Below are 26652 nucleotides of genomic sequence, written 5' to 3'. Positions count from 1 at the left end.
TCATGATCTTTTATCACAGTTTACTAAAGAGAAGGCTATGAAAGCGTATCATGATCTTTTATCACAGTTTACTAAAGAGTAGGCTCTGAAGGCGTATAACGACCTTTTAATGTGTGTGTAACATAGCATGCAAGTCAAAAGAGAGTGAAGACGTCAGTTATACATTCAGTATTAACGAGAGTTGTCTCCCATATTCAATACATTTTATCGTTAATTAAACAATGAAGTAAAACAAGAAAGGTACACAGAGGTATGACGCATCGATAAATCACTCAACAATTTTAAATAAAAAACGATTTTTTGCACGATGTTTCAAATATGACAATTTATGGAATTAATTGGAATATAAACATTTTTTTTAAGATATTGGTCTCATAAAGTGCTCTTTTCTGAAGCTTGCAAAATGAAAAATATCACATAAAATAAAATATATATTTAATGACATTAGAATATTAATGTATATCAAAGTTCGTATATTTCTTAAAAGTGTTACTATGGCTAAGGAAATCCGGTATTCTTGGTGGAAGAACTTTATTGTCTATATATGTTACAAATGGAACTAGATACACGATGAGAAAGAGGACCCACAGGACCACAGGAGGGAAGCCCATAATATTAATTTTTTATATATATGCTTTAATAGAGACACGGAGGTCAACTTCATTTGCCGTAAAACTACATCATCTTGACTGTAAACCATTCAGCTAGCCACTGAAGGTCATAACTGTTTGAGTTTGGGCTAAGCTGGCACGGGAAAAAGTTTCGTTGTCAATGAAGTGGGTATAGAACTGTCAAGACGAAGAAAAATTGTGCAAGTTACCTGTTCTACTGGAATAGCTTGTTCTGTGTACGGCTTAGATGTGAAGGCATGTACTGTTCATAAATGTCTAGGCCTGATGGATTGCAGATATGGTGCCGAAGAGATTTGTGACTTGCTCTAAAATGCGCCACATTTTTCAAAGGTGTTGAAAAACGTCAACAACACAGACTGTCTCATAATTGATGAACTAAGCATATTAAGTACGCAAACTGTCTGCTTAATTAAAAGAGTATGTCGGCTTAAGAATGAGGAAGAGTCGTTTGGAGGGATTCAGAGAGTGCTGTACGGTGACTTTTTCAACTTACACTTGTAGCCAACCGACTATACAGAGATGAGTTCTGCTTTGAACACGATGTATTCAATGAGTGGTTCCCATACAAGATGGTTCTGAGGGAAAACTTAAGGGTTAAAAGCACAAACGCATTAACCAAAGCTATCAACGAAGTGTTTTCTGGATTAGTCACGCAGGAAAGTACTTCATTCTTGAAAGTTTGAGACGGCCTCTTCATGTTGTTCCTGGCCAGTCATCAATGAAGCTATTTGCCAAGAATGACTTGGTAGATGACTTCAACAGAGCGGAAATAGAAAAGATGCCGGGTGAACTTTGTCAAAGCCCTGCTGAAGACGGAGGCCCAGATCTCGAGTTACTATGTGAGGTAATAACAACACAACTGTGAGTACGTTGCTCATGCACGGAAGAATCTTTTCTGCACCAAGCTGACCTATAAGCAGGCGAAACTTAATGTCTTAAGATATCTCCTTTATAATTTGGTGCGACTGAGATGAAATACAACTTGATCTACTCCATTTTACATAATATTATTATATTTCAGTGTTCAATCCATCTATGAATGAGAACAGTGCATGGAGAAAGCAGTATCCTCTTAAATTGGCATTCGGCCTCACTATCCACAAGGCACAAGGAATGACACTTGATAGGTACAGTAACAACCCTACAATGACTGAGAGCTTTTATATTGTTGATGCTTTGCCAGAAGCCTCAACTAGTGGTCAATAAATGTCACAAGGAGACTAGAATTTTGACCTCCTGTTGAATTGGTTTTTATGAGAAACAAATGAAATAAGAAAGTAAAATAAAACAGATCTTTACTCTAGGATATGATTAATTATTAATTTGATTTCATAGCATAACAATGTTCCTTTGTATGACATGTATAAGCTCTATTTATTATCACATATCACATAAATCTACAGTTGTTGACATTAACCATTTCCATGTTTCACTTAACTATTTTCATAATGAGCAATGTCGCCCTTTATAAGGGTTGATTTGTACCCTACCGATATAATTTCTTAGTATTCCATTACAATCGTTTTTGTCTTGGGCCATCTCTTTCAATTTGGGACAGTCTAAAATGCGTTGTTTGGTAGAGGGTTAAGGAAAAAGTGCTAGTATACTCAACATAAATGGCTGTCTAAACTCAACATGGTTTGAATGAAATTCATATGAACTTGATAACGTATAAATATTTTCTTACATAATACATAGATAATTAAACACTCAAAAAAAATAATACACATACTCAAAATTGTTTAGTGTGGAGACTTGTTAGAAAAACCTAGTTCTATTAGACATGTTTTAAAACATGTTAACTGTCATGTTTGTTGATATATAAATTCACAAACAACACTTTTAACAGGGTTGAGGTAGACTGAGGTAGATATATTCCGGCCTGGGTAGCTTACTGTGGCACTCTCACGTACAAGAAGACCAGACGGACTGCGGGTCTTCAACTGTTATCCGAGATATGCACTGAAACCTGCAAAGAAAGTGACAGACTTCATGAAGCAGATCCCAAAGGAAACACTGACATAAAAGATTTGTTGCCATATACCGATAAGGTAAATATTCAACTGTTAGCTTGAATTACTTTTGGCATCAACTAAATGTAGTTTAGATCCTGCTGTGCAATAAATAAAGACATAACAGAAAGAAGGAACCTTCTGAAATAAAAGTTGATTGGTTTTAAAACTAAAGACATGCATATCAGACTGGCTTAATACAAATAAGTTTTAAAAACTTACTTGTTTATGACTTTTTTCAGTCATTTTAAAGGTTTTATTAGATTATTTATATGGGGCAGATGAAAGAGGTTTGTTGGATTAGAACTAAATAACGTGTGTTTCATTAGGCTTATTATACAGGACCCCATATTAATAAAACATAAATGGCATATTTAAAATGTGCAAAGCAGACCACAAGTTTAGTAGTTTGAGCATGTAACACTTTCATTACAACTCTCAACATGAAAGTGCATCCTGATCTTTTCATGAATAAGTTCTGCTTTATTTTCATTTTCATGTAGCTCATTTAAACCTGTAACAATTTGTAGTAGACTACTTTAAAGGGAGGTTCTCTAGTTTTTTCATCCAATGATTTATTTAAAAAAATGGTACTTGTAGCCTCTTTGTTATCATGAAAAGCAAGGCGTCAAACGAATACATCATAACTTGCCTTATTTCTTCTCTTGTTTACATACTTAAAGAGTAACTTATGCCACAGGCGTATGTAACAAAACAGCATGTTAAGCAGATTTTTGGCATGTTATATTTAACTAATTATGTTCATATGTGAATAATGGACCCATATAGATATACTGAAAACGACATTTTTTGTCAATTCTAAAATTTTGGAAAAAAAATGGTGAGAACCCCCATTAAAATCAGTTTTAATTAAATTGCACATATCAATTTTGATCAATTGTTTAAACAATAAAAGTCTTTGAAGGCAGTGTATAAAGTGGAAACATTTAATATTATGATTATTTTATCATGTTTTTTTCAAATGTCGCCAGCTGCAAGATTTAAATATGCATCTGCAATAAACAAAGAGTTAACTCCTTACCAAACGACAAATATTTGAAAGCATAAATTGAAAGAAGTCTCAGGTGAACATTGAAATTGTAGCAGAATACAAAGAAATTTCTTTTGTAGGGAAGAATTCAGTGGGGGATAAGGAGAAAATGTTCAGTTTGAGACATTTCTCCTTTTCCCACTATAATTTTTGGTGTCGTCTGCAACAAAAATAAAATCTCATTGTTTGGTAAAGAGTGATTAGTGTAGCATTTACCTGAACTGAGGACTCAGCCTTTTTCCATTTCCAAGTGTTCAATGTTGCAGTTAAGAGGGCCCTAGGATTGCTGGTGACCAAGGAGACGATGGAGATGAAACACAGGAGCAGCCCATGTTGACTGACCCAACTGTTGAAGAGGGTAAATCATGTTAGAAACATATACTACTTTAAAAATTTACCTGCACAGTTTCTACCCAAGTTTTCCATTTTGTTGTTAAACCCATTTTTTAAAAAGTAGGGTTATATTACTTGCTTAGCCCATTTCGGTCGGTCAGTAGGTAGACCGGTATGTTGGTCAGTAGACCGAACTGTTTCAGATCACTAACTTGAGAACCATACACCTACAATCCTCGTTATTATTTGGTATAGAGGTTGGTCATAAGCAGTAGATGTCTGACTCTAGGCATGTAGGTCAAGGTTATTTAGGTCAATTAAGGTCCATGATAGAGAAATAGATTTCCGATAAATAACTTGAGATTCATACAACCAACAATCCTGATATGTTATGATTTGTCATGTTTATTTTTTGCTTTCAATTATAGTAAGTAGGTGATGATAATGATCAATATTATTATTTGTTTATGCAGACACATTTGGGATTTAGGCATACATGTTTTTTTAATTGATTAATACACAACTGGTCATTGAAAAAAATGCGACAAAAGGAGATATTGCCCATCAGGTTCGATATCTTTTTTGGTCAAAATGTTTTCAAATTTCGCATGCTGGAAGATGCAAGAATGCATCTGCTGACATAAAAACAGAAAATGTTAACTCACGGCTCATATTCTTATGGCTTTGATGTTGCTTGTAACTGTCGTTGGTGTTTTTTCCTTTTTGTTTTGGCCTTCATGTCCACCAGAAATGGAACAGACGCTGTTGATTTTCCTGCATTGGATTTATGGGATATGGTTGTCTGTCCTATTATTATACTGTAAATAGTTTTCTTGTACTGAACCGCATAAAAAGATCTATTTGCCTCTGCACCATCCATGCTAGTGTTCATCACTTTAAATCCAGAAGTATAGAGCAGGTACACTGCCCGCCAAAACAATGCAACTAATTCAGATGCCTGGATATTATCAGTCACAAGTGGGCAAAGAGAACAATAAAGAGACTCAATACTCTGAAATTTTCTCTATCGCATCTCACCAGTTTTCAAGAGCGTGGTACCTAATAATTATTACAGTTTTTGTAAATCTTACCCGATTGCACAAACTTATAAGTTCATATTTTTTGACAAACGCCATTATGTGATTGCGTTTCAAAGTTAATGATGGTGGTATCGTAAGTTTTGGCAAGTCTATTATCTTTCCTGCCACACAAACTTCTATAGGTCCGGTAGAATTAAATATCAATGTTTTCATGACATGGTTAGCATTTGATATGCAACCACTGTTACATTCAAACATAAATTGTTTTTCACATCGCGACTTTAAAACAAAAGCAGTTGGACACAGACTTGGCATTTCTTTAAAGTCTAGGTCATCATTTAGGTCCTCTTGAGGTTGAACAAGTACGCCTTCGTAAATGTTTATTCCTGTCGCCAACTATCTCTCTTTTTTCCGAACGTTAGGAAACAGGCATTTAAGGATGTTCCCGAAGGCGCTCTGGGTTGGAAGATTTTCACTTTGCATGGATTCCATCCTTTAAAACTTGTATGTTTCATAATGGGTGATTGCATCCATTTTGCTAGATTCATCCTCTATCAATCTAGAAAGAAGCCTGGAATATCAAAAATGACTTCCTAATAGCAATCTTATCATCATCACACAGTTGCAATTGAATTTGTTGAAATTATTATAATTGTCAGCATCTGAGTTTTCCGAAAACTAACACCGAAATCGTGCTCAGCGACATTTTTTTATATAAGTTTGATATAGACATTTATTATGCGAAAATAATAATACTAGAAATGGCGCGGCAGAGGCCGACGCGTATTCCCACGCCGCAAGTAACCATGTGTTAAAGTTTCAAGGTTCTAGTGATAATAGTTAAGGAGGAGATAGTGGCCAGGATGAACGAAAAGGCAATTTTGGGTGGGTGTGGCTTATGTGGGCTTGGCCCTGGGGCTGGGTAATGTGCCTTGGATTTTAATTATGCTGAAATAGCTCGGGATCTTGACCACCAAACTGGCTTAGATTTTATTTAGGCTGAAATAGCTCAGGATCTTGACCACCAAACTGGCTTGGATTTTAATACGGCTTAATCGCTTGGGGTGTTGACCACAAAACTGGCTTAGATTTTAATTATGCTGAAAAAGCTCGGTATATTGACCACCATACTGGCTTGGATTTTAATGATGATGAAATAGCTTGGGATCTTGATAACCAAACTGGCCAGTATTTTGAAAATTCTTAAATATCCCGGGGTTTTAATTATACTGAAATAGCTTGGGATCTTGACCACCAAACTGGCTTGGATTAAAATTATGCTGAAAAAGTCTGGGATCTAGGCCGCCAATCTGGCTTGGATTTTAATTATGCTGAAAAAGCTCAGGGTCTTGACCGCCAATCTCGCTTTGATTTTAACTATGTCGAAATAGCTCGGGGTTTTGACATCCTAAATGGCTTGGATTTTGATAATGCTAAAATAGCTTGGGATCTTGGCAACCAAACTGGCTTGGATTTTAATTATGCTGAAATAGCTTGGGGTATTGACTGCGAATCTTGCTTGGATTTTAATAATGCTGAAATTGCTCGGGGTCTTGACCGCCAATCTGGCTTGGATTTTTATATGTGCCTAAATAGCTCGGGATTTTGACCACCAAACTGGCTTGGATTTTAATTATGCTAAAATCGCTAGGGGTCTTGACCGCAATCTGGTTTGGATTTGCTGAAATAGCTCTGGATGCTGACCACTGAACTGGCTTGGATTTTAATTATGCTGGAATAGCTCGGGGTCTTGACCGCCAATCTAGCTTGGATTTTATTATGCTAACATAGCTCAGGATCTTGACCACCAAACTGGCTTGGGTTTTAATAAGCCTGAAATAGTTTGGGTCTTGGCCACACAAATGGCTTAGATTTTAATTGTGCTGAAATAGCCTGGGGTCTTGACCGCCAAAAATGCGTAGGTTTTAATAATACTGAAATAGCTTGAGATCTTGACCACCAAACTGGCTTTGATTTTAATTATGCTGAAAAACTATGGTCTTGACTGTCAATCTGGCTTGGATTTTAATTATTAATTAGCTCGGGATCTTGACCGCCAATCTGGCTTTGATTTTAATTATGCTGAAATAGCTCGGTATCTTGACCATGAGATATTCAGAATTATTTTGAAGTCAATTGGTGAATAAATGAAGAAGTTATATTAAAACAAAATTTTTGGTGGGCGAGGCCTATGTGGGCGGGGCGCCCCAGGGTTGGTAATAGGGCCATGCATAGTTGAGATTGACCGTATTGTCATAAGAGATGTTCAGTTTCATGTTGAAGTAAATCGGTGTAGGAATGAAAAAGCTAATGTGAAATAACATTTAAAAAATGAGTGAAAATCTCTGACCCGTCCCCACCCCAACCCCCATAACGTTTGACCCAGGGGGCGCTCAGGGGTTGGTAATGGGGCCATGCATAGTTGAGATTGACCGTATTGTCATCAGAGATGTTCAGTATCAACTAGAAGTAAATCGGTGCAGAAATGAAAAAGTTAATGTAAAATAACATATAAAAATGAGTTAAATTATCTGACCTGGCCCGACCCCAACCCCCATAACTTTTGACCAGGGGTCAAATTCCAAATAGTGCAGGGTCGCATATATGCTCATAGCTACCATGTGTGTTAGTTTCAAGGTTCTAGTGCTTAAAGTGTAGGAAGAGATAGTGGCCAGGACGGAGGGACAGACGGACTGACGGACGGCGGAGATAACCACAATATCCCCACTCTTTTCAAAAAGCGTGGGGATAATTAGGCCCTGTTCTCGCGAAACGCACTGAACATACACTTTTAAAAACCGCTATACAAGAGACGAGTACAAATGTACTGGTGTGTTTATAAAAAGCGATCGTAGTATTTCCGAGGAATTGTTATATTGGTAACCAAGAAAGACGTCAATTAACGGCATCGTTTCATTAATAGATTTGTGGGTAAATAGTGGGGAATGCATCCGTTGTATTTTTAACCTCGCTTACTGATGTGGCTCCCGGATTGCTCTTCTTCCGATTGTGTTTAGGCTGTAACTTAATGTTATTAAGTTCACCAGAGTTTATATTGCACTGAGTTGGAAAAGTTATTGTTTAAATTGACAGTTTGAACGGATGCATTTACTTATAAGTATAACTTAACTCGGAACCAAACGGTAAATTTTGAACTGCTCCAAATTGACAGAGGTTGCGGACAACAAATACAAATTTTAAAATAATGTGAAGGAATTGATTTGGCTATATAGAAATCGTTGTGATCAAAGGAGAAACTGCTCATGATGAGCAATATCTCCTTTTATCACAATAATGTCTAGAATCATCTGCAATAAACTGGTAAAATCTGGTTTTTGTTTGGTTATAGGTTATTTTTAGTAATTTTATATTACAATGCATCAATTATTTATTTTCAGAGAAATAATTTATGGTCCAGATGTAGACAATGACTGCTTTGATGATAAGCTAGATGACGACTTTAATGAAGTTTTATCGTCCGTCAATGTCGAAGAATATGAAAGTACTCAGTTTCAAATTCCTGGAGACATTGACTTCGAAAGGATGAAAGAGAGCCTCTGGGAACAGAAGGAAATCACACAAGTCCATAAAGAGATAAGCGAGATTGTGCAAAATCTCAATCAGGTCAAACTTGTTGCTTTCGTGAAACAGGTCATGATGAACATTACAGTGTGTGTGTGTCTAGAATAAAGGATAAAGAAGTTCAAAAGGTTGTTCCAGAAAAGCAGCTCCTTGAATTTGCGAAATAAATATAAAGTTACAGCACGCGACCTGAGTACCGTCAAAATAGTGTTTCTGGCTCAATCATGGCTGTATGCTACCAAGTTTTGGAATGGGTGAGAAAGAATCAAATTCTGAAAAGAAAGTCAATCTTCTAAAATAACTTCAAAGTACCTTACAAAACGTTATGTATTCAATCCATCTCAGGTCAGAATACGATATGTTCCTGGCTTTTGTATTTCCCATCTTAAAAAGAAATTAACAAATTCGCAGAACAGCAACCGCTTTAAATTGAACAAAGAGGCTCAGGATCCATATCATGGAGCCAGGTGTAATCTAAATATCATAAATGTCCTGAAAGAGAATGAACAATTCATTCATGAAACTACAACAGAGTCAGAATCCTTACTTGACATAAACAGAAAACACAACATTTCTCGCGGATTAACAAATGTTTCGGATACTCTGTTCAATTTCTTTCTCAGCCTAACAGACAAAAGTCTGCAAGAATTGTAAGGCGAAAATCTTGTCAAGTTTGGAAAATCTTTATACACAGAAGTTAATAAAACGCTCTCTTGTGACAAAGAGCTTCTTGACACATTTACACAGACTGTTGTAACACGCCTCACAGAGGAGGAGATGAAGGAGTTTGGTGTTAATGTGTCGAACCAACAAGAGAGTCAAGAAAGCCTCAGGCCACAGATTGTGTTCATATTTCAAGAGATAATTGATAGTTATTTGTATGTGTTAATGGGGCAATTCAGGAAGGATGTAAAAACATCTCGTAAATTTGAAAAGAAAATGGCACATAGAAAGCAAGTTAAGGTTTCAGAAAATAGGACTGATAGAAAGCAAAAACGGGTGAATAAAACAGGAACAGCAAGCATTCAGGAAGGAAAAGAGATGGAGGGAGGATCACGGTTATCAGAATTGATCGATGTTGGGCCTTCATTTCAGAAGAAAATCAGTACAAGATCTAAAAATCAGAATAAGAAAACATAATCAAAATCTAAGGAAGATGATGTAGAATGGTCTGAGGAAGATTGATATGCTGTGGCTGGAACATCGGCAGAATCCCTCGTCCCTGGGACTTCGGCAGAATCCAATGTTGCTGGACCCACATCAGATTTAAAAGATACTAGACATTTTGAGGAGTCTATGGTTCAAGCCCAGGACTCTTCAGCACATCAAGCAGCTGGAAAAGGTTCAATAAAAAATGAGCTTACAAAAAATGCCAAAAAGATAGGGAAGACATGTTAATCCAGTGTTATTCGTGTAATGCTTGGCTCCATATGAAATGGTTTGGTTTGGTAAAAGGAAACGTCAGCCGCGATTGACGAAAAAAGAAATAGTTCTACCGTATTTTTTACAATTATTAGTTTATATTGATTAAAATATCACGACTGGAATATTACATTAATAATTGTAAAACGTACGTTATTTTAGAACTTTTCTTTTTTCGTAAATCGCGGTTGACGGTCACTTTAAAATTAAGCAATGAAGGAAGTTTACCGGGGATGGAAGACGGTGGTTTTGTAAGAACTTCAACTAATGTAATAATGAGAAAATACAGCATGTACATATGAAGGGCTCTAGATAAAGGGAGTGAAGATGTTTGATTAGGCAATAAACCACAGCTTGTTCATCCTATATTCTTGGTTTTCATTAGTCACGTCATCGAGACAATTCTAATAATATGTTGGTACAACAACATATAGTTTTAGCACAATTTTTAAAGTTCGCTGTGAGAAAAAACCCTTTACCTAGAGCTTTGCAAATATGTATAGATTGCCACTCTTTGGAATGGATGGCGTCTAGTTGCTATAAACATTTTGACAGGCACCAAAGGGTTTAACCCTATTTATTATACAATAAAATATAACACTTTTTAAGCTGACAACAACTGAAAAAAATGAAGATATTGCGTCGCTGTCGTTCTCAAACCTCGTAGCTCCAAAATTTTCAAAATATTTTTTTCGTCTTTTCCGAATATATGAAGTCTGGCGCGTGTTTTGTGCTATATCTCGTAGCTCTACGCCAATCAGAGCCCTTGAAAAAGCCACTTTTCGTGACGAAATGTTGTAGAATGATTATTGTTTTTTTTCCCGGCGAAAAGTCGTAGCGACGCCATTTCACCTTTTGGTACGTCGTTTCGTTTGGACAAATTTGACAAAAACGTTTTTATAATTTTTTTTATTTGCAACTACGAGGTTTCCTATAAAAAAAATTAGACGGTTTTTTCCATATCCTGAAAAGTTGGCATTTTGTAGCTACGAGGTTTGAGAACGACAGCGACGATTGTGAAAAAACAAACATTTGCTCATTTAACCCAATCAAACCTGTTACATTTTACAGCAGGCGAATTTAAATAAGATTTTTTTAATTGCAGAAAGAAGTCTTGATCTGTTTTTCTATACGCTTTAATCCCCTGAAAATGTTGTTGCTAAATGAGAAATTGCTTGTTATGAGCAATTTCTCCTTATGTCACACTATGTTCAGATGTCTGCTGTAAGAGGCTTACAGCAGACATCTGAACACAATGTGACATAAGGAGATCTTCGGGAAAAACTACCCAACCATTATAAAGACCCGTAGCAAACACATGCGAACACATTGCTTTATTGATTGACGTCAGAGGATTCCCGTACTTCCTTTTGAAAATGAAAGCTCTTGGTTTTGTATTTACAAATCGGAGTGAAACACACTTTTGATTGTGTGTAAATGACTATAAAATGTATTGTTATCGATTCATTTATGTTTATTGAACGGGGAATAACGTTTGAATGACGAACAGTCATGTAATCTTTGTGTTTCTGCTATTTGAAACATCGGAAATTGAAGCTTTATAGTTGTGTCCGACCAAAAACAATTCCGTGAGTGTCACTTTCTGAGGGCTGGTATCAAAGTATTGCTTGAACAATGGTACTTATGTTAATTTTTCCTGATAAATTATTGTATTAGCTTTCGAAAATACCGGTATATATTTTATTCGTTAAAAATTGTTCGAGTTACATGGTTTTCATTAAAGATGGTCTAGTTTTACGGCAAATGAAGTTGCACACCTTGTCTCTATTAACGCATATATATGTATATAAAATATAATTATAATACTATAGGCCGCCTTCCTTTGCACAGGACTATCTGCAGGAGAAAATTACCGAGGAGTTGTTTGGACTTACACGAATGTGAAACATAATGTAAAGACAGATATGAAGAACAAATGACAGGATTGGTCATTGGGTCCGATTAAAAAGAAGTATGATTTAAGTGTTCCTTTTCGTTGGAATCATACGAAGTTGTAAAACAAAACGAAAACTTGAAACAGTGAATATCAATACCATAATTATAAAAAAAATGTATTGTATGGGTTCTGCCATTGCGGGCAGTTTTCCCGCCGGTTTATGTTTCGTGAACTACACATATGGAAACAGCATGTTCCTGTTCACAAATAGAATAGGTTATTTTCGAATTTGTCATCGTACTTTGTATTCAAACTGGCGTAAGAATGGATATTTTAACTGAGTATTCACATTTAATTTTTCACCAATTTACGCATGGTTTGCAGATTGAGTTGTCTTAACAATACACGATTGTTTAAAGCAGATTATATTCTCTCATACGTATCTTATAGCTCTGTTGATGTGCTGCACTTATGCAAAGCGGATGTATCTCTGTTGTTTTACAAGATAAGTATTGGTGCACAGCATCAAAGGGCGTCGGGAATTTCAGTGTAAAAGGCACTCAATTAAGTTACATGGAACGATTTTTTTTCTACTGTAAATATTAATATAAGGCCGAACAAAATGGAAAAAGATACTGGTATAACAAGTATCTATGATTTTGTGTTATAACCCCCAAATAACCATTATCTATGATGTTGTGTTAGAACTCCCAAATAACCATTATCTATGATTTTGTGTTGTAAACCCCAAATATTTCATAGTTCATTTTATTTACATTGGTTTCCTTTTTTAACTGGCATCCGTGTGCAGTTTTCATTAATGGAACAGAACTGTTTAGGTTTTTAAAAATCTGCTTCATCTTGTAAGCGTAATTTCATATTTTTCCCAACTTCAAGGGGAGATGATTCTGAACTTATTCTTACGTTGCTCATTTACGATAGGGGTTGAGTACTCATGGATATGAAAACACTGTACAAGTTTTAATGTGTTTACGACCCCCCCCCCACACCCTCTCACACATATATTTCATGGACATAATAATAACAAAAAATGTTTACAATAAAACAGCATATTTATTTAAACTAAAATGTCTAAATCAAAACAAAAAGTTTACATAGAACACAAATAAAATAATTTGATTCTACTGGGGCTCGAACCTTGGGCCTCTCACATGTGAAGCGAGCGTGTAACCACTACACTACGAAACCGCTTGAAAAATCACCTTCTAACTAAGATATTAATAAGTGACTGTAGTGTAGCGGTTATCAATACAGCAATTAACCGTGTAGTCGCTGTCGTCTTGTAAAATTGAAGAAAATACGCGTTAACCAAAACTCGATCAGCAAAAGTCTGCGCTATTGTTAGAAAAACCACAAAATAAATATATTTTAATTATGTTTTGTTTTTATACAAAACCAGAAAGTTTCACCGGTTCGCGTATTTGCCCAGTCCCTGTGATCTTTTATTATTGCCCAGTCCCTGTGACCAGTTATTAATTAAAACAATTAGCTTTGCATTATTGGCAATAAATGTTGTAGTAAATGAAATAGGCACAAATGCAGTACTTATTTACACTAATTTACACAAAAAAATCTCAACTATGCAAGATATTCTGACAACAAAAATATATACATTGATCCGTCAAATAGTGCGACGCCAACAATGTTACTTTACTTACTAGAGTTGAGCATACATAGTATTCAACTGGTATATTTCCTTTCCACGAAATCAATAGATCATTCGTTGAATACCTTGTGACACTTCTATTAATACCATTAAATCAACGCATCATTGATTACGCTTTTTTAAATTAATTGTATGGTACGACAATAATAAAACACAATGTGGAGCATGGTAAAGTTTAACATATTATTGTGTGTGTTAAGGGTTTAATGCGAATGTGTTATCCGAGTCTTCATACCATTTGCTAGGTTTCACTGTTCTGCAATTACCTGACTCTCAGAATAGATTCATAAGTAATTAATTTGACACATTCAAAAGAGGCTAAGGCATGGGCGTTCAACTTCTAATTTAAACAAAGGGGTGATTGGTATAAGGAGTAAAGTCTCGTTTCATAACAAACATGATAAACAACTATATATGTACACACATTAGAATATCTATACATACACTTTGATTTGGCTTGCGTCTCAATTAGAACAGGAATTGTAGCAGAAAAGCTGGCACATACCTTTAAATAAAATTACAACGAAAAGCACCATGAAACATGATCTGTTATGCATTGTTCATACCGTGACCAGTAAAAACGAAGTCAAGTTAGCCATACTGAATTACGAAAACAATTATATATTATGTAACTACAATACAAACATTTAACAGTTAGTGCTATCAAAATCCGTACACTGTTTTTTGAAACTGAGTAAGATTGAAATAGTCGACCTGTTATATAAATTGTATGAAGAACATACTAGTTTGAAAAAATGCCAAGCCTAAAATAGCATACCGAAACCTTGTCGTGTGTTCTGGAATGGATTCCTCCATTTTGAAACCAAAAAGTGACATCACTACATATAAATCAAATAGTAAAGTAAGAACAGCCTGTATCGATTTAACTGTTCAAATAAACGCAGCATTATAAAAACAAGTAAAGATGAAAATTTAAATACTATAACATGTCCAAATATTTACAAAACGAAAATGTCATTACTTAATGTATGAGTTTGTTCATGATGCGTGAGTATTCAGCGCGTGTGCGCAAAACTACAATCACAGTTTTGTGAATACCATACAATACAAAATCAATCCCTATCAGAATATAATTTGAAATGATGTCTTCAAATCATCAATAATTCAAACCCAAATGAATACCGAAAATCTTGACATGTTGCGATTATGTTGTAGAATATTTAGATGAGTGGTTAAGTTGTTGTCCACACATTCCCAATCTCAAAACACGGAAATAAACTATGCGGAAGTGCAGATTTGTCTGCATTTGCTTATTCGCCAACCTGGGTATTATAAGTGTGAATGTAAACACTGTACGATTACAACTTAAGACTTCAACGTCTCAAATTGGAAATTCCATTTTTTAAGATGCTTCAGTCATGTTCAGCTCCCAATGTCGCTGGTTGGCCTGGTAACTTTTGACTTCTGTGTTGCTGCATGCTGTCGTCTATCGTTCTATGCTACAGGCATGTCGACAACAATTTGACGATATGCCATGGTCCAAGTTTACGTGAATGTACTTTAAAATACGTTGAAACTTTATGCATACATTTATATGTGTATTGTGTCGATGTGGATGCTAGGGGCATCGTTGGAAATAAACACGTGACATGATCTGCATCATCAATTATACACTTTTCTAATGTTGTGCACCATAAAGGGCTTTCAGAAAGGATTTTTACAGTATCAGAACTTAAATTTTAATAACTTTTATTTAAGAAGAAAATACAAAAGAAAATTCAATGGTGTACTATAACTACATGTTCAAGCAATTGGACTGGAAAAACAAGCAAAAAGACGAAGCGATAAAGGTCAATCTAATTAATTTCATTGTGTGGTTCAATGTTAATGTCATCGTAGATATCGTTTGTCTCTGAGACTGAGAAAGGTATCATTATACCCGACGTTATAATCCGTTGCGGAAAAAGGAATTTAAAGAAGACTTAACATGTTTAAATGAATTCTGCACTGACCGCACCTTACAAATGCATTCGCTTTAATGTATTGAATTATATAAATATATAGTGCATTCATTTTATTTCCTGAGACAGTCTAATACCAATATTAGAAATTCCAGACCTTGAGATGAGGCTTGGTAAATTAAACAGGTAGTGAGTGTGTGAATTTGCCTTATGCTGTGCACTTTGTTTTGTTGTCAATAACGAAGTAAACACCTTAACTTGTTTGTGTTTATATGTTGATTGTAATGTGCCCACTAATGCAGTGCATTTTTTAATTAAATGAGCAGGCGTTAAGCCTGTTTATTTCGTTGTGAAGGTTGTACCTCTATCTCGTATAAAATTATTGTAATGATACTTAACAAGTCTTCCACTTCGATATCATTACTATTATTTGCGTACAAAATATCGACATTTTATTAACGCAATATACCTGCTTCTTACTGCAAACATTTGTCATGATAACCGTTCTTCAAACAGATGAAATAATAATGTATCTCACGCGCAAAACAATTATTGATGCTATTCCTTTAGTTTTGTAAGTATGTATTCAATCTTCTGAGTAATTGCCGCGACCTGGAGTGCCGCATTTATGTTTACAATATGGTTCGTTTAAATTTGATTTAAAAATAGAGTGTTATGGTAATGTTGAATGTATGGTGGCATAGAGGTGACATTCACTCCTCTTTTTTTTAAAATTGCACTCCCCTTTTTCTATCTCGTGACCACGACTTAGTAACTCGAGGGCACGAGTTAGCTATGTCGTGGCCACGAGATAGAAAAAAGAGGAGTGCAAAACTAAATAAAAGAGGATTACAATTAAAAAAAGAGCTGTGCAGTAAATAAAGGAATGGTGCAATAAACAAAAGAGGAGAGAATTTCGAGATCTCGAGATCCATACTTAGCTTACTCGTGGCCACGAGTTAGTCAGCCAATCAATTGTTCCACATGGGCGTTCATGTTGATCTGTATAAAAAGGGAAGTAAGCATCAACAAAAGAGGAGAGAATTTAGCTATCTCGAGATCCCGACTTAGCTAACTCGTGGCCAAGAGTTAGTCAGCCAATCAAATTGTTCCATAAGGTCGTCCTTGGTGATCTTTATACAAAGGGAAGAAATCATCACATTAAAATCCCGCTTCGGCCAGCTATATATATATGCGTACAAAATATTTACACATGTTACACACAATTTGATTGGCTGACTAACTCTGGATCTCGAGATCTCGAAATTATCCCCTCTTTTGTTTATGCACCCCTCCTTTATTAACTGCAGCGCTCTTTTTTTAATTGCACAATTCTTATTCTTTAAAACAAGGTATGGTGTAGCGAAGAAAACAGAATGTGTGCTTTTCATAGTTGACTTGGTTACAAAACACGACATATGCACCCATACGTGGACTAATGGATTTTTGAGAAAAATGATATAACAAACTTATCTTTTTTTTCATGTATGCATTTATTTAATACGGGTTAATACGTACATAAAAGCCATGCTATAGAGTTTATCTGGAAGTATATATAAATATTTCTAATTATTAGAATATCAACTAAAAGAAAATGATGTTCTTAACTTCGATTGTTCATCAACGTACGTAGGAGCTATCTTGAGTGCTTAAAAAACAGCTTAATTGATGCACAATATCCAACTAACATGCCCTAACAAGCAGTAACAAAAGATACCTTGCCTTAACGTAAAGCACACATTGATACACCAGGATGCTACATTTAGTAACTATAACATAACAATTAGCAGATGTATGGGCAACCTATGATAAATAAACATAATGAAGTCAATATAAAAAACGTAAGCAAATAAAATAAAGTAGAAAAGACTTGTTACAAAATACATTGAACAAAATAACACGTAATATTAAAACTTCGTATATATATCGTATAGTATAATAATGATATACTCTTATTAGTGTTTTTAAATAGCCATTGGCGCTACAAAATGTGTTTTAATAATTGTCCGCACACATTATTTGCTGGAGAAACATTCATATATGAGCATTTACTTTTATACTTATGTAGAAAGCAGTATATGAAACCGAGGCTATGTTTCATGTTCCATTATTCTATGAACCAGATATAACAATTTGTTAACATAAGCTTCGATTTTAAATTATGGTTAGAGAAGTCGTTAATTGTGTTGACAATATTATTCAAAACGCCGAACTGTCAATATTTTCATAGTAATGCAGATATGTTCAAAGTATATAACTTCCAAGTTTGTATTTTTACCAGGAATTATTAAAGCAGTTTCAAGACACATTAAGCTCAGAAGATCTAAGACTTGTCTTATCAAATCGTTTATCATCTGCACACTTTTCGCAACTTAACCATGGTGCATCTTATAAATTTACTCAAGATAGTCTTTGATTACAAACCCCAGTGTTAAAATGATACTTGCATTATTGATAATCTAAATGTAAACGAGTTAAAAAACTTTTGGTCCCTTGTCTTTTGCAGTTTTCCTCTTTACATTTCTGGTAAACGAGGTTTGAACAAATACATGTGCGTTAACCATGATTTTTGTTTCTGCATCTTATATGTCAATATAACGTATTACAAAAACGTATGATGCTTAACACGTCGACATAACAACACTTGCTAAATTGTCTATTTAAATGTACAACACAATCGTAAGTCCATTTATAAAGAAAATGTATATATAAAGCAACACATGTGTACAATCATTTTTGATGATACTCCTCTAGTGTCTCACTGCTTTTCTCAATTATTTCGTTGCGCTGGAAAAGGTTGCGCAACTTATAGCCCCAACTAGTAGAGCCGCCATTGGAAGAAGAGCCAAAAGGCTTCAAGTCGATATCGTCGATTGTCTGGCAGCTTTTGATCGGATCACTAAAATGTGCGAACAGTGTTAATGACATTAAACATAGTCGTGTTAATGTGCTTGTACAATTGACGTGTTATACATATGTCTAGGTGTTATTGGGTTTCGAGATATAGTATAACTTCTCATTCGTTTAGCATGCCTTATATAATGAGAACACCATTAAATAAACGGTAACGTCTTTCAGATATAATTCCCTTTGTTAAACGATGGCTATTATATTTTATGAATGCTATCTATTCATAGCGGTGTTCGTCTGTTTGGAATAGTTATACGAATATACTTAAAACTAAAAAAAAATGCATTCAACAGGGAACGGTAACGTCATTAAACATTAATGAGTTTGATAACAGTTACATGTAGTTAACGGCGTAATTATATTTTACATCAATTGAAAGGTCATTTGTTTCGATTAATCAACACATAGTGTATAAAGTCTATCAAACGCGTTTTCGTTATAAAAAATTAAAAAAAATTGTGTAGACAAAATATCATGAGATTCGAAAGAAATGCGATAGGAATTATTAGGTCAACAATGAGTCGTAAGGCATGGTATATCGTCGACCAAACAATTGTTTTCACGACATTATAACGCAATATGCAACGTTACACTCACGCGAGTTTGAAGACGTTCGGAAAGTTGACTTTCTTAAAGTTGTAGTTTTTACATAGCAGGGAGGCCAGGCTGTATTTCTGAATGGCGGCCTGTTGTGCTAAGAATGCAACACACATGCTTCAATTTTAATAGCATTTAATAGAACACTGACACGAAAACCATGTCTTGAAAGTTATGGAGTTGTCAATCGTTTATCCTGATTTAAGAAAAATGATAAACAAAGTGCAAATATGTTTTTAGTTTTTTCAAGAGCTAATTAAATGAATTATCCAATTCTTGCATGCATATGACGTAATATATTTTACCATATTTGCAATTCGACCTTCCTAATACTCTCGTTCGTATTTTAGATGTTTTTATGTTTTTACGACATCTTAAATATGTAGAAGTAATAACGGTATGTATTGTTTTGAAATTATGAATCGAATCATAAACAAAGTAGCCTATTTGCCCGAACGTGGGCTTCAAATATGATTGAAAGTACCTTTGTTAAAGCCAGTTTTCTCGTTTTGATAGAAGAATCTATCTCCGAACTTGAGTCTCCGGAACTGGTCTCCTATGATACACTCCATTGTCGGACCCAGGGTTCCACCAGAGACGGGCTTCTCACTCAGTGCCCCGGGGTAAAGGTCAATGTCTTTGGGTGAACTGAGTTGATTACGTCATTAGCATCGTTATTATGAAATAACTGATCAAAAAAGACGTACCGAGAAAACCTAAGACTTGGTTTTTACTGAACAAACTAAAGTTAAATGGAACATCGAGTGAAAAAAAGATGATTTTGGACAAAAAATGTCGAGACGTGTTTTTACAAACGTTACTGTTCTAATTTTAACAAACGTTATATAAATGGAGGAGAATTTAGCCGAAGTACTAGAACATGTATTTAGGAAACTGAAATCATTAACGTAATTAATATATCAAAAAGCATCAGTTCATCATAAGTGATTGCGAATATCGGAGTAGAGCTGAAACTACGAATATTGCTACCCACATACTTCACTAAGAAGAAAATTCAAAATACCATCCTAATCTCCACCATAAGGCAAGTGGCCCGATGCGTTACGCATATATTTAACACGACAATATATATGGAAACGAAACAGAAAACATACCCAGGATAAAAGCTGTGGCCCATAATCTTAGAAGAGTCAATATTAAGCATAGAGTTGGTCTAAATCAGATTTAAGGTAGGTTTAATCGTGATTAAGCCTAGTATTAATCGTGTTTAAGAAACACTACATCGACACTAAATTAAAATATTCACAAATAAAACACACGGTAAGGTTAAATAAATACATTGTTAATGTTTTTTGAAATGTTACAAACATTAATAACTTAAACGTATTTATTAAATGCGGAAGTCAAGTAACAACTACACTGGAATAGAAAACCATTCGCTTAATAAGATAAATATACAGTTCACTACAAACAGTGCTTAGTTTTAAAAAAACGGTTGCCGTTTAAATTACCGCTATTCTTAGAGTAAGTGTTTATTTAAATACAATATATGAATTTTTAAATAACATAAAGGTAAAGCATGACATTAAGAAGTACTTGCTGCTAAAACTATTAAATACAAAAATGAAATTAAGAATTTAAACAAAGAATAAACGAATTTGAATTATGTTAATGCATTTTTAGTTTGTGTATTCAGCTTTATATACCAAGCACATCTAAGGAACCATAAACAAGTGACCGCGCTGTACAGTTCGTTTAGTCAGACAGCCTTAGTTTATATTGTAACACAAGGTGTTCAGTTCTATATAATTTACTACATCAAAATAATGATTGCTTATGTTTTGAAATTTGTGTCAATAGGTTCGTCGAGTCGGTAAGGGGAGGCAACCAGATTCTCCTCACGAATTCTAACCTTTTATTAGCTTTAACAATACTTACAATGGCTACCCGAAATACAATAACTTCACAGTACCTGTAACCGGCATCTTTAAGCTTTGTGATTGCCTCCTGAGTGTGATCAACAAGGCCTCTGTGACCCGCTGAGGTGCCCCATGACCTCACGTCCGACAGTCCGCACACTTTTCGAAACTCATTGTAGGAGGGGAGTCCGTGGTCTCGACCCCTCTGGATGTTCAGGGATGCCAGATCAAAGGAAATATCTTTGATGGTGTTTACGAACAGACTGTTACGGACAACGTCTTCGATGATTCTTAAAATATAACATGTTTGCAGGAAATATCAATATTGATATAATTCATGCTTACTGTGCTCAACTGCTCGCAATTTCCGATTAAATGGTATTGCTATTAAACAAGTCGTAAGGTATAAAATTGAATTGTTGTTAGCTACAGGTGACATTTAATAAATGCATTTTGGCATTGGTTGCAATATTAAATTTCACTTAAAAACCTTTCAGAAATGAAAAGGTGTTGTAACTAACAGTCAACATGGTTTTCTTAATTAAATAAATATTACATGACTATGAGTAACAAAGATACAGTTATAAATCGCAAATATTTCCAAATGAAACTTATCAATGGCTCTAGAACCTCTGAAAGTGAACACACCTTTTTTTTCAAAGCGCATACAAAGTGAAATCTGAGAAGATGTGTTTAACTAGTGCATATCTTAATTTAATGTACAATGCTGCTAATAAGAAACAACAATCAAACGGGTAAAAATGTGTTTTCATATAAGTGAAATAACGGCATTGACACAAATGTTCAATCCAGACTTATGTTAAATGTTGATTAGGGCTTACGGGACAAATCGTGTCCGAGTTTTAAACGTTTAAAAAACATTGCATACATTAGTCAAAGTCCGTGTTTTTTAAGGACTTCCCAAACCAGTACCTGTCAGTAGTGGATGACTCAAGAGCTGATAACGCGTATGACAGCCCCTGCATCCCAGATGGGCCCCCATTCACAGACTCAATGTAGGTCATGTTGGGGTCCAAGAAGGTTTCGTTGAGAAATTGCTTGCGGAATGGATCGAAGTTATTTGTGTAGACCGACATGAACGTGGGAATCCAAGAGTGTCCCATTCTGGAAAAGTGTGGATATATTTGTGCAATGAGTACTGATAAATTAAACAAACACATACATATCATTTAACACAAAGGTTTATGGTAGAAAGGCAGTAATACACATTACATGTGATACAATTTATATAATATAAGATAATACATAAAGGAGCAATAATTAATTACGTTACTGTAATATTTAATACATTAATTGTGAATGAAGTAATACATTTATATTTGATTAAGTTAGGCCAAAGCAAATTCAAGTAAATGAGTGTATGTAAGCTTATGAATGTTTACATGCGAATTTATAGTTTATTTTACGGTCTTCTAAAACGTACCGAAACGCTATTCCAAAAGCGTTGGCAATGGTGGGATCAAGCTTTGAGTCGTATTTGTACTTATTCGAACTGTCAAGTTTATACTTCTTCATCGCTTTCGGTGAAAGGAACGATGGAAGAAATTCGTCGTAAACAATCTTCTGCATTATTCCGATCAAGAGCTTTCTCGTCTGCTGAAAAGCTTCCTCGTCATCCGCAAAAAATCGGCTCAGTCTTGTCGCAAGGCGATTGTGTTCAAGCACAAACAAGTTGTGATATGATGTTAATGACGGAATAACGTTTACACGTGCATCACCTAAAATCAACGCCGTCTACATAGTGTTATTATCATATCATTATGTCATCATTTATGCACTAAGTCGTCAACACAAGTTACTAAGTACCAAAATTCAATGTGAAACTATTGCGTTTTGGCACGAACAAATACGTATGGTTTGTTTTTCAATTAGGTAATATTTAATTGGCATTTCGATTTAAAACAAATATGTTCGTAATATCTTTACTGACTCCCTCAAATTTACATCTATAAATAATCGAATACATTATGTTCACTTATATAAACGTAGTTTGTCAAACAGCTTGTATTCAAACAACTCGGAATATGCAATTTCCTAATTTAACGCCTTGATAACATAACACAATGATATTGAGCCCGATTCATTTTTACCAGCTAGACAGCAGTGTCTCGCGTTGGATGAACGGTACGTTACATCATCACCGTTAGGAAGGCGGATTTATAGGCCTTTTTATGTCCCCCACCACTATAGCGGGGGACATATTTTTTTTGCCCTGTCTGTTGGTTAGTTGGTTGGTTTGTTTGTTTGTTTGTTGTTGTTTTTTTCAAACTTTAACATTTTGCCACAACTTTTGCAATATTGAAGATAGCAACTTCATATTTGACATGCATGTGTATCTCATAGAGCTGCACATTTTGAGGTGTGAAAGTACAAGGTCAAAGTCATCCTTCAAGGTCAAAGGTCATATATATAGATTCAAAGCGCCGCAATGGGGACATAGTGTTTCTGACAAACACATATCTTGTTTCATTATCGAATGCCTTGATGAATCAACAACATAATGGAGAAAACGGATGATACTCACCTGCGAGACTACAGTGTTTCCCGTTTGCTTGGTCAGAACGGCACCTCCTGTCATCACCGTCAGGAAGGCGGGGCCCATCTGCGCCCTGTGTGACCTTCATAAACGCTATAAATCGAAATATCATTTAAGAAGATCTATCATATTAAGTGAACAATTAATAATGGAATAGAATTGTAGTTTCATTTGTGACATAAATTCACTTATACCCTGTTAAACGCTATGACCATGTATTTGCATCTACTTTATTAAGGTTTTATTGCTGTAAAACGATATGTTGAACGTGTGTTTTTTCATCGCATATTCCATGCTGCCATGGTATTATGCATATCGATAAAGCAAGACTTATGTGATATACATTTACGTATAAATGATTTGTGTGTTTCATTTTGAATTATAAATAAAGAACGAGCTCGATTTCTTTAGTTTACAAATTATGTTATAAGTGTTTTTCAATTTTTGATGTGGTAAGTCATACTTTTATATAAAAAGGTTGTGTTTCGAAATGTTTTAAACATGTAAAATTCTTAACTTCTGAATGTTAAGCAATTCAGCCCCTAGATGAAGGATAAACCTTATATATTCTTCTTTTCTTCTTTTTTTATCATTGATACATCATACACAAGTTATAAATTAAGCTTCGTATGTGCCGATTTTAAAAACTTCTTATCGAATACATAAACATAGTTTATATACATGGGTTTACTGTTTTATTACTTAGAGAGGAGATAACAGGTTATAATTACTTAATGGACTTGACTTCATCCTTCAAGATCGATGCTTATATGATAACAAATTTCGAGGACGCGGTAATTATGTTTATACCTGATTACTGTATTTATAATTTTCAGGTACTTTATTTTGTGATAGTTTTCAAATGACTTCATTCCTAAATATTCAAATTTCCAACTGTATGGATGTGCGAATGAAAGTTCACAAAGTGCGCCCGTAAACTCGGAAATCGAAAATTTTCTGTACAGTTTACGTACCTGTAGTTCCGTTTCGCAATGACTTCAGAAGCTGGTCTGAAGAGCCGTAGACGTTTGAAGCGTCGACAAATGACGTTAGCTCATTTGTTTGCTGACGTTGCAGCGTTTTACCGTAGAATACTAAACATCAACACAAGCCTACTTTATTATGTAAGGATGACGGCAATACAACGAACATTGGACGATAGCAGATTAGCAAGTTAGGATGTCAAACAAGCACATGTACCCACAGACTCAGAGTTGCAATTTGATGCGTGTTTTTTTTGTTTTTTGTTGGAGAATATTACTTGATATTACACGATTGTTTTTTTAATGTTTGATGTTATATTAATCAAAAGACTAAATGCAATATCAAAATACTTATTAACCATATTCAAAAAGAAAATTGTAAATCGATCAGTTGTACGAGGAATTCATAATCTATAATGTCGATTTCACTCGTGCCATTCGCGTGTTTATGACTGTAAGCCACAATTACAAACACACTCATGTTTAAAATATACATTTACAAACATGACGAACATACAAACTTAAAATGTTAAGCATTTAAATTATAAAACATGTTATGAATGAAATGAAAAAGTAAAGGTCAGATATAAGTAATAACATTTTAAAATGTGGTTTAAAGGGGCTTTTTCACAGATTTTGGCATTTTTTAAAACTTATTCATTAAATGCTTTATATTGATAAATGTAAACATTGGATCGTAAAAGCTCCAGTAAAAAATCAAGAATAAAATTAAAAAAAGGAAAAGAACATTGCCCGGAGCAGGTTTCGAACCAGTGAACCCAGGAGTCCTGCCAGAGTCCTGAAGTAAAAACGCTTTAACCTACTGAGCTATTCCGCCGGGTACACATAATTCACGTATTTTATACGTTATATAAGCAATCTTCGTAGTTTCACAAAATTTAACGACAAAAACAGAACTCTCCAAATTATTCAAGCGTTTCGCGTCAACGCTTTATAATTTTTAGGTTTTAAAATCGTCAAAAGATGCATATAATGGCTATATTAGAGCATGGTAAATGTTCAGTATTACTGTTTCCTCACAAATATCATAACCAAAACGAAAATTTGCGAATCTGAAACAACTTTTTTCAATTTTGTCAATTTACCAAAGCGTGAAAAGATCCCTTTAATGTTGAGATGATTATTATTATTCTTATTTAAATTAGTTTTTCAAATAAAATTATAAAATAACCGTTCTCAACTTTTTGCTAACGTTTAACGACACCAAACAAAATCAAAGCGCTGAAGGCACTGAATTTGTTCGCTGTTGTATAATCTTAGACGCAACTCAGTTTTCAAAATTATGTGATAGCTTTTTATATCGCAAGTTTGAAATGACCACAACCAATTCAAATTTATAAAGAGTGTGTCTTAAAGCACAGGTCGAGATGTGTTGTGTTTTTTACCAAATCATTGATACAGCTTATCAGTGTGCACAGGCTAATCTTATTTGGCATGCATTAAGCCCCGTTTTCCATGAAAGCAGCCAATTTGTACAGATTTCAATGATAAACACAAGTCTGGCCAATCTCGTCTAATAAGCTGTTAAACACTATTAGTCATGAACACCCACTGGCAGTGTACAAGTGGTGAACTATAAACAGGCAAATATGGTGGTTATCTTTCCTAGAAAACGCTCATAGCATTTGTCGTCTGCTGCAACAGGCAGTGGTTGTCTTTCCATACCGTAGCTAAGGCTTCTAAGCACATACTGATTTGCAAAATATGCTCTGTAACATTAGTGTGAGCTAACGCTCACACTAAAAATTGCGTAACTTGCAAACACTTTATTGCGAGGCTGAAACAATCCTTTATTTTAAAGAGGCATGGTCATTTGGTGATATCGGTAATTGACATAATGTCATTGAGAAGGTAGATTCGTGGCAAGTAAGGGTCATCTTCGTCAAAGTTTATGTTGAAACAATTGTCCAGACTATAGTTAACAATGGAATGTATTGGTTAATATTTGATAAAAAAAGAATTGTTCCTTCATTAAAGTAATGAGTGAAAATTAATTGTTTCATATATTAGAAACGCTTTTGCTTCTTGAAGGTGCTCATCCTGCATTGTAGATAAAATATAGTGTATAGTGATATTTCGGCGGTAAGAATGCAATTGGAATTTTGAATGGCTCCTATTAAGAGTAT

General features: G+C 34.8%; 2 protein-coding genes across 2 annotated transcripts in view; both read right to left on the bottom strand.

Moving 5' to 3' along the window:
* The window catches only part of LOC127845366 (myeloperoxidase-like), a 128534-nt gene that overhangs the window by 89950 nt on the left and 11932 nt on the right, over nt 1-26652 (bottom strand). The window contains exon 7 of the mRNA XM_052376243.1: nt 26392-26438. Within this exon, the coding sequence (XP_052232203.1) occupies nt 26392-26438 (47 nt within the window). The remainder of the gene's footprint in view (nt 1-26391; nt 26439-26652) is intronic.
* LOC127845368 (myeloperoxidase-like) lies at nt 17054-24991 on the bottom strand. The gene is made up of 8 exons (XM_052376246.1): nt 24497-24991; nt 23511-23615; nt 22410-22704; nt 21899-22090; nt 21019-21255; nt 19570-19733; nt 19086-19182; nt 17054-18477 (listed from the first exon to the last, which is right to left on the bottom strand). Exons 2-8 carry the CDS (start codon nt 23608-23610, stop codon nt 18309-18311), a joined length of 1254 nt encoding a protein of 417 aa, XP_052232206.1. The 5' UTR covers nt 23611-23615; nt 24497-24991; the 3' UTR covers nt 17054-18308.

The sequence above is a fragment of the Dreissena polymorpha genome, chromosome 9 (assembly GCF_020536995.1).
Source record: "Dreissena polymorpha isolate Duluth1 chromosome 9, UMN_Dpol_1.0, whole genome shotgun sequence".
Taxonomy (NCBI): Eukaryota; Metazoa; Mollusca; class Bivalvia; order Myida; family Dreissenidae; genus Dreissena; species Dreissena polymorpha.
Note: the sequence above shows the minus strand (reverse complement) of the source record. Positions and strands in the feature narration are given on the sequence as shown.

What these genes read in the sequence shown, in the direction of transcription:
- LOC127845368 (XM_052376246.1), bottom strand. Translation starts at nt 23,610, where the DNA reads ATGAAGGTCACACAGGGCGCAGATGGGCCCCGCCTTCCTGACGGTGAT. An exon ending in GCTTTTGGAATAGCGTTTCG is followed by an intron (nt 22,091 to 22,409) that starts GTACGTTTTAGA and finishes ACACTTTTCCAG; the next exon opens with AATGGGACACTCTTGGATTC. An exon ending in CTTAAAGATGCCGGTTACAG is followed by an intron (nt 19,734 to 21,018) that starts GTACTGTGAAGT and finishes TAATCAACTCAG; the next exon opens with TTCACCCAAAGACATTGACC.